Source organism: Branchiostoma lanceolatum, chromosome 8, assembly GCF_035083965.1.
Source record: "Branchiostoma lanceolatum isolate klBraLanc5 chromosome 8, klBraLanc5.hap2, whole genome shotgun sequence".
Taxonomy (NCBI): domain Eukaryota; kingdom Metazoa; phylum Chordata; class Leptocardii; order Amphioxiformes; family Branchiostomatidae; genus Branchiostoma; species Branchiostoma lanceolatum.
In genome coordinates, this window is record NC_089729.1 from 17,393,882 (window position 1) to 17,403,422 (window position 9,541).

Consider the following 9,541-nt stretch of genomic DNA (forward strand, 5'->3'; position numbering starts at 1 on the left):
AGAGGGCATGAGGCAAGCGTAATTTCATTATTTATACAGCGTGTTTGCGTGTTGCAAACTGGAGCCCGCATGCAAAAGAACCGCCACTGTTGCCAGCGCACCGGAACTGTGCACGTGGGCGTGCTATCGACCGGTTGAATCAAACTCCGACCTCCCAGTTTTATTATCATACGGTTTTTGTCCATAACTAGTACGTACTGCATATGCATATAAGCGCAGTAACGAGTTTTATACAACCAATTGTTCGGCTGTCGGAGAATGGACCCCTCCGTTAATGATATGCAAATACAGCTCTGCACTGCGTCACCAATGTGACATTTCACACTCCATTCAATCACGGACGTGGACTGGGAACTACCTCTGGAGACATTTCTGCTTCCTTGTTCACGACAAAACAAATGGAGGGTGTGAACGAGCAGGAAATGTATTTCACGGTTCACACAACACGTAAACACGCTGTATAAATAATGAAATTACGCTTGCCTCATGCCCTCTTGGTGAATTATGAGATGCAATGTTACCACCAACTTCTGTATAATCTAATCCTTACTTCGACACTCCGTTCCGTTTGCTTGTTTTCCCTGCTAATTTCAGCAGTTCATTTGCAGATCGTTGGTAAAATCAAGGAAGAGCGGCCGAGTTATTTGCACGCGGCGCCCCCATTTTCAGGGAAGAATCTAGCCACAAAAACGGGGCAAAAACCTTGTATTTACTTTACACCTTTCTCACGCGGCGGACATGATAGAATGAAGACGAGGCCAATGAGGCAAAGAAGCAAAAATAATGTACAGATTTAGTTTTCCTCCTAAATCACATTAAGTTTTAAAATATGATATCCAATCATCAATATTACAACTAATGTAATGTACAAAAAAGATGCAGCAATTTAGAGCTTCGTTGACCGATCCCATAGTCTCCACCCTCCTCTGTCAGAACGTAGAAATGCAAAATAAAAACATAGAAATGCAAATATTTGACGGTAATGCAGCCACTCCCTCATTGGTCGATTCTCTAATTATCAGGTAATCATTGGCTAAACTGGTAATTGTGATTGACAGTTAGGATCGGTCTAATGTTTGCCACAAGGGCCTCGTTTTCATTCTATCATGGCCGCCGCGTGAAAAAGGTCTATACTATTATCAAACAGATTCAAGAAATTAAACACGTAATATTATGTATTTACTTCCTGTTCCAGTCTACTGTGAATGTTACAACGTTCCTTATATTTCGCTATCTACTGGTATTTCATTTCATAATGTTACATATGTTTTAGTTCGTTCCATTTCGTTTCATTTCGTTCCATTTCGTTCCATTTCGTTCCATTTCGTACTTTCGGGGGACCGAATCCGGGAGGTCTGACGTTTACTGTTTACACTGTAAAGTTTACACATCTCCTTGGTCAAAATAAGAACTTCGCAAGTTGGCAAGATAGGACTGATAATTTTCCAGAGGAGATAGTCGACCATAGTGTTACACATTGGCAAAGCGTTCACCCTGTTTGGTCAATTTTCTACTTTCATCGTATGTATGCCTGATTTTCCAACACATTGAGATGCGGTGTTGGTGACCCAGGGGTCAAAGATTCCGCGCCATTTTGGATTTTTAAAAGAGAAGGTAAGATCAGTTGGCCGATTTTATGTGGAAATATTGCCTCTGATTTAAGCTTTAGAGCATCCATTTTCCCATGACACGTATTCTGAATGCTTCGTTAAGATATTCCTGTTTTATAACTGTTTTATTTTGAAGTTGGCACCATAATTTTAGTAACAAACGTAACGGTTTTGGTAATCAGGCGTTCGACGTTTTGGGGGGAGGGGGGCAGCCGAAATTTATCATACAGAAGATCTGAAACCTCACAATGTTAGTCATGTTTGGTTTTCAGCAATGGACACTCACAATGAACAAGAGAAAAAAAATTGTCTTTAAACTCCTATATTTTAGGAACTTCAAGCTGAATAGCGTCGCAGTGTTTGTATGAGCTAGCTGACTGCACTAGTGCAGTGACCAGGCCTGTGCAGTGACCATCCAACGTCCAACCATGGGCAAGTTTGAACTGGAGATGTTCGACCCTCCCCCTGATCAAGAGTTCATCTGCAGCATCTGCAGGTAAATGTGTTCACCTGGTCCATTTATTACAGATTTGCTATGTTTTTAAAGGTCTTTACTTTGAAGTGTGCACTGTACATACATGTATGATGATTCAAATACCCCTCTGTGTCTCCGCCAGTACACAGTATTTGTCCGCGACCCCCAGGGTCTGTGACGCGCGGGGTAAGAAAATAGTGCACTCTAAATCTTGGACCGCATGTATACACTTAAACGTGAAAGCCAGCGAGGCATGAACTTTACTGAATGATAGTATAATAAGTCGGCTTTTCGATCGTATGAGTAAGATTGTGAAGCTTGCCGATTCGGTGTATACATGAGCGTGACCTTTGCAGCCAGGCCCCTAAGCAATCAAATCAGGACAGTTCGGCACTAGGCCTAGGGCGACACTTGTAAGGGTCAAGTTAGAATTAGAGTTAGGGTTGAGGTTAGAGTTTAAGGCATCCTCTCGGCCGCAAAACATCAATGATATGCACTTTCACACTTCCAAGTACGCAGGCGCAACCATAGGAATTGTGGGTAATATGGCAAAGGGGGTGAATGCCCATGCATACTCGGAAGTGTGAAAACGCTTATTGTCTAAACCTCCCTAGGCTTGATGCCGAATCATCTTGATCCACTTAATTTATAGGGCCAAACTTTAGGTGCTGAAACTGCTCAATTACCTGCAGTGGCCCCTTCTCTCCGAAAGGAGGAGGAACGCCCGCCTCACCTTTTTGTACAAACTTGTTAATAATCATATCAATATAAACGCAGACAGCTCAGGGGCGCACCCGGGGTAGTCACCATCTTAAATTCCAAACTCTCAACGCCCGGACAGACACATACAAACACTCGTTCTACCCCCGCACCATCCCACAGTGGAACGCCCTGCCTGCCTTAGCCTGGGACCTACTCCCCCCCCCCCCACACTTTGCCCCTCGCAGGGTTATCTGGGGGGTAACGATGATGATGATGATGATGATGATGAAACGGCCGACATGCGCCTGGTACCAGTGTATCGGCACTCATTTTTGTTTCCTTAGCCCTTGGGCCTCACAGCTGTGCAAGCACCGGTTATGTGCTGCAAAAAAAACAAAAAAACAAACTCTTTTCTAGGTGTGTGATGGAAGATCCCCAGGAGTGCCCTTGCGGCCATGTGTTCTGTAAGGAGTGCATCCAGCAGTGGCTACGGTCCCACAGCAACTGTCCCAACTGTCGCAAACAGTGCTACCAGGTCAAGCCGGTCTTACCCATGGTCCGTAATCTTATCAACCACCTGACCATACGCTGTGAGAATCACCAGGCAGGGTGTGACAAGAAAGTTCAACTGGAATACTATGACAACCACAAGAAGGTAGGTACATTCTATGCATGTACATTAAAGTGTGGAATAGTGAGTACTTGAGACTTTCTAATCACAAGAAAAGGTAATTTGATATTTTCTTTTGTTTTACTTAAGTGATATATGCATAGATAGACCGATCCCATAGTGTCACCCACTTCCTTCAAAATGTAGAAATGCAAAATAAAAATGCTACTCTCTCATTGGTCGAACCACTTATTGCAGTTCTCTCTTAGGTTAAACTGCTAATTGTGATGGACAGTCAGGATCAGCTCTAGTCTATTTTCTGCTAAAATGAAATGTTGTTCTGTCAATCTCTCCCCAGGTTTGTGACTATGCCTCAGTGCCTTGTCCCAATGAAGGGTGCGACCTGCATGTCCTGAGGATAAACATGGACAAACACAATAGTGTGTGTGACTATCACCGAGACACTTGTGTCAAGGGTTGTGGCATCTCCATTCTCAGGAAGGAACAGAAAGGACACAGCTGTATCCTGGAGTTGAAGAAAAAACTGGAAGGTAATGTACAACTACAATATAGATGCTTGATGCTGTATAACTCAAATATTATAAGACAAATACATTTAGTGTTAAATTTTGTGTTAGATAAAGCCCCCCTCTCACTGGACCCGCGGCATGCTGGCGGCTTCGCTGCGGCCGATCGAATTGACCAAGCACTCAACGAATTTCATCTACAAAAAACAAATCTTTTTAAGCTTTGTGTGTTTTCTTGTCTTTTGGGTCATACTTGTACGTTTTGAATGATATTCCCAATATAAAGTCAAGAGTAACACAAATCCGGTTTAAGACGCAGCGACGCTGCCAGCGTGCCGAGGGTCCAGTGAGAGGGGGGCTTTAGTGTATTTTTCCCTTTAATAGAAAGAGACTTAGATCAGTCAATAGTCGCAGATGAATTATGGTGTGTTTGTGTGTGTGTGTGTGTGTATGTGTGTTGGCGTGCGTGTGTGTGTGTGAATGCTCTTCTGTCTTTGCAAAGTTACAAAAAAATAATTTTCCAAAATTGCTTTTATGACTTCATATTCTAAATCTATCCATTTCTCTGTCATGCCCGTAGAACAAGAACAGGAAAAGCGTTCTCTTAAACAGAAAAACGAGGAACTACAAGCAAAGGTGGACAATCTTAAGTTTTTGTGTTGGAGGAGCAGAAACTACTTGAAGAAGAACGTCCACCCCGAGGCACCACGAACCGTTCACAATCTGTGTATAGATCTGGAGAATGCCACGGGATTGGCTCCAGACAACACTGAGGGCCATAGAGATGCAGCGATTCCACAAGCAGCACCAGTGCAAAGGGATGAGGGAGAGTCATCATCACATGAAGGTATTCCATTGCCTGCCATGGACATGCCTCAAGGTACTCCATCATCGTACCAGCCCTCTCCAGATAGTAGCCCATTGCGTGCCATAGACTTCCCTGAAGGCACGCCATCATCGTACCAGCCCTCTCCAGATAGTAGCCCATTGCGTGCCATAGACTTCCCTGACGGTACTCCATCATCGTACCAGCCCTCTCCAGATAGTAGCCCATTGCGTGCCATAGACTTCCCTGAAGGTACTCCATCGTCGTACCAGCCCTCTCCAGATAGAGATGCAGGGAGCAGCCCATCGCAGCACCAACCCTCTCCAGCTAGAGAGGTACATACTAGTATGTTTGCATGGAGTAGTCCATCGCAGTACCAGCCATCTCCTGATAGAGATGTAGGGAGTAGCCCATCGCAGTACCAGCCCTCTCCAGATAGAGTTGAGGAAGGAAGAGATCTCAATGGAGACACTGTTGAGGACAATGCTGAGGCTGTGGAAGGGGGGCAAGCGCAACCCCCAGGGGAAAACAGAAACTCAACTGAGGAAACAGAACAGCACAACCAGCGAAGGGACTCCACGCAGGCTAACAGTAACGTTGATAATGGTTCCAGGGATGATGATTCTGCAGTGGAGTCAGACTCCATCAGGAGTGATTCGGAGGTGGAGTTGTCCGACCACACAGCAAACCTGAGGTACCTAGTGTCGTCTGATTCCGATCCAACATGGGATGAAGATTCACCCAACATCTCAGACAGTGAAGGGGAGGACTCAGATACTGATAACAGTGAGCCTGTGGACGATATCAGAGAGAGCATGAATGTAGCACAAAGGTCCCGCACTACTAGATTGGTACCGTATGACGGAGGGTTTAGGCTCGCTTTTAGTGAAAATGAAGAAGGGGCTCCCAGCAATGCAACTGTACAAAACAACTTGACACACCAAAACAGCCAGAGTCGCTCTGAAACAACAGTAGCTCAGAGGGCACAGGTATCGACGTCCAACACTAGAGTATTAAGAGCTGGTGGAGGATTGATATTTAGAGGTGGTGGAGGATTGAGAGTTGATACACATGAAGATGAAGAGTCACCTAGGAGTCCTAGTAATGGGACTGTACAAAATAGGTCTGGTTCAACAACAGCAGCTCGGAGGGCCGCAGGATCAAGACTATTAAGATCATATGGTGGAGGGTGGAGGCCTAGGTTTCGTCGTGATGAACTGAATGAAGAAGAGGAAGAAGAGCCTTCTAGTAATGGGACTGTACAAAATAGCTCTGGCTTAACACAGCAAAACAGGCAGAGCCGTAGAGGGTTCTATTTTGAGCCTGATAGTGATGAACCAAATGTTGAGCCTCCTAGTAATGCAACTGTACAAAATAGCTCTATATCTGGCTCAACACAGCAAAACAGGCAGAGCCGTAGAGGGTTCTATTTTGAGCCTGATGAACCAAATGAAGAAGAGCCTCCTAGAAATGCAACTGTACAAAATAGCTCTGGCTCAACACAGCAAAACAGCCAGAATCGTTCTGAAACAGCAGAAGAAAGAGCACCAGCGGAAAGATCTCACCAGGACAACACTAACGCATCTTCCCATAGAGCAGAAGGGACTGTCCTTGTAGAAGAAAGTGAGGAAATGGGTGACGATGAAGATGGTTCTACAGCAGAGACAATAGAAAGTGATGTTTTGGGTCACTTAAGGTAAGAAATACATTACTTTTGATTTAGTTTGGTACACTTCTGCTCAGAAGTAGTAAAGAATTGTAAAATATCCTTTGTGAGTACACTTGAATGTCTTGATCATGAAACATATTATTAAGCAATTTAAACTAGGTTTTAAAGGCACCCATGTAGCATTTTATGAATATGAGGCTTGAAAACTGGAAATATTCTAGTTGCTGTAATCTTTGTGAAATCGACATTTAATGCCACTGTTTACCACATTTGCGTGATAATTTCATATCAAAAGTGTCCAAAAGCGGCACAAAAACAATCTACATGGTGATCTTTTAGTTTCACGCGCCTACTGTAAATACTGTAGATACAATAGCCCCGCCCACCTCCGTCAGAACGTAGAAATGCAAAATTGAAACATAAAAATGCAAATATTTGACAGACATGCAGTCACCCTCTCATTGGTCGAACCGCTAATTGTGATGGACAGTCAGGGCCAGTCTATTAGGGCTTGGATTTTCTATCAGCTCTCACCACACAACGACATCGTATCTTTGCTCCTTTAATATCGATATGTATGGTATAGTGTTATTGAAACTTACTATGTGTAGGAATGACTAGAAATTGGAGTTTTTTAATTCAAGTTCCAAGCCTCATAAAATGCTCTGGATGCCTTTAAGATGAGAATCATTGTTGTCTCTATGTACAGTGATGTGGAACAGGGAAGGACTCAGCAGGTGACAAGTCAGGAAGGTTTTTCTGGATCACAGCGACCCAACAGAAACAGGTAGGTTACCAATTAGCCACATTAAAGAACCCACCACACTTATTCAAAGAAATAGGTGTCTTGTGCTTGCCTGGTATAAAAATTTCGTTGTTTACAAAGAATTTGCTTGTCCAGTGATTTACCAACCTGATGAAATTATTTTTATTTATTGGTTCGGCATGTTGCCAGGGTTGCCCAACTAGCCAGAGGCTATTACTAAGGGCGAACCCATGTGCGGCCGACTGTAGGTTTTTTGGACCATCGCACACCGGGGCATGCCCCGTACTCTTTTTCGAAAGGTTTGGTGGGTGCATTTATTTGCGTGGGGTGTGGCTCTCCCCAAACACGGGACCTCCATTTAACGTCCTATCCGAGGGACGTCCCTAACCCTAGATGAGCTAGGTACTCATTTACACCTGAGTGAAGTGAGGAAAGTCGTGTAAAGTGTCTTTCCCATAGGCAAAACGTTGGGCCGCAAGTTCGGACATATCTCTGAGCACAACCCGGGATTAGATCCTGGGTCCCATTGTTTGACAGCCGCGCGCTGTACCCCTTGTGCCACACAATGCCACACGACGCCTGATGAAACTATTCATGGTTTATTTGATTCCGCCTGTATCTCCACCATCTAGGTCTGCTGGAGTCCTGGTGCGTGTCAGGGGAACCCCCCTCGTTGTCAGGAATTCCAGGAACAGGCAAAGAGGTCAAAGGTTGCAGAGGTCAAGGGCAAGTCAAAGACAAGATCAAGGTCAAGGGAACGCTAGAGGCAGAGGTGCATCCAGACCACAGGAGGGTTCGGCCAGGTCAGAGTGCTCCTCCACTAGGCAGACTGTAGTGCAGGCAAGAAGGCGCCACAGTAACACGACGCCACCCGTCATCACTATAGGTAGCAGTGATGGCAATCAGTCACCCAATCAGCAGAGAGCTGACACACAGTCCAGTCGCACACGCAGGGAGGGAGGGGCGTCACAACAACAGAGGGACTCTGTACAACGGACACAAAGAAATCAGAGCGCGTCAAGAGACATTGTGGAAATCAACATCCCCGGAGCAGAGGAAGTCACAGCACGAGAATCACGGAGAAGAAGAGGTGCAAGAGCACTGAGGAGAGTTGCAGCCGCACAAGGGAGAAGTGCGGCTGCACAGAGGCGAGATGCAACCGCACAGAGGAGACGTCCAACAGCAGCTCGGAGCACAAGAAGGTCAGGTGCAAGTTCCAGGCCGTTGGACAGCGGGGAGAGTGACTCGGAGTCTGTTCCTGTTGCGCCCAAGCGTCCTCGTCGTCACAAAGGCGGAAGAAACTGATTATTGACTAAGGTTGCAGATAACGTACTTAACTTGTAACAATAACTATAACATTCAAATCCCTCAAAATGTTGAGGTGTAATGCACTCGTCTCTTTAAACCAGAAGGGGGAATGCAATCATTCATCTTGAACCAATAATGATGATTGGGAGAGTATTTCTGTCCGAATTTCTCTTTTCTTGACTAGAATCTAGTTTTTGCACCAAATTTCCAGGTTTTAAAAACAATTTCAGTAGAGAGGAGTTAGATCAGTAAGCTTAAGGTTTACCTGCAACCCTACAGATTACATTGATAGGTGCAAAGTCACAATGGTCTTGACACAAGTAAGACCCAATGGACCATTTTCATTTGCTTCTGTCCACCTTAGATTTGGTAGCCACAAGATATTTTTCATTGGTAGTACAGTGTAAAGTGTCAAACAGGTGATGAATTAGAAAAACTGAACAAAAAAGGAAAGTGTAAAATTGTATTTTCTGTACCCCAGTGGTGTGTAGCCTTATAATTAGGTCAGTGAAAGTAATCTATCATACTTGCTATATGTTCTGTTACCTGAGAAGTTATGTGTCATATTTCCAGCCATTCCAAAGCATGTTGTAACCTCATGTGGACTCATGTTCACCTAACCTAAAATATGTTATGGAAAAATTAATGAAAAATATTATTGTCTGATATTTTGTCTAGCCATCTGTTAATCTCCAAGAATATATTATATGAATCTATATTTCAGATACATAAGGAATGTTCTCATTTTGCAATGTATTACATTATGTTAAGTGCACAAGTCTAGATCTGATACTATTTATGTTTAACCAAAATAAAGTATGGAAAACCAGTTTCTTTTTTAATTTAGTTACTGTTTCTGTTACTAGTGTTAGGGCCATGGACGTTTTTTTTTGTACCACCAAGAGGGACCAGTGCTACCATGGATTTTTTGAATCTGCAATAATCAAGGTTTACATGTATTTTGATGTATGATAGCAAGTCTGTATGAGCACTCTTCTTAGTGCAATCACGTGACCAAATGACGTCATTAAAATGAACATCGCCTTTT

At 44.0% G+C, this 9,541-nt stretch overlaps 1 protein-coding gene across 1 annotated transcript; it reads left to right on the forward strand.

The window, feature by feature from the left end:
- Window positions 1-1,531: 1,531 nt before the first annotated feature.
- On the forward strand, window positions 1,532-9,322 carry LOC136440188 (E3 ubiquitin-protein ligase PDZRN3-like). The gene is made up of 7 exons (XM_066436066.1): window positions 1,532-1,614; window positions 1,942-2,106; window positions 3,205-3,442; window positions 3,756-3,948; window positions 4,505-6,446; window positions 7,129-7,206; window positions 7,818-9,322. The coding sequence occupies exons 2-7, from the start codon at window positions 2,039-2,041 to the stop codon at window positions 8,488-8,490; spliced, it is 3,192 nt and encodes a 1,063-aa protein (XP_066292163.1). The 5' UTR covers window positions 1,532-1,614; window positions 1,942-2,038; the 3' UTR covers window positions 8,491-9,322.
- Window positions 9,323-9,541: the final 219 nt, after the last annotated feature.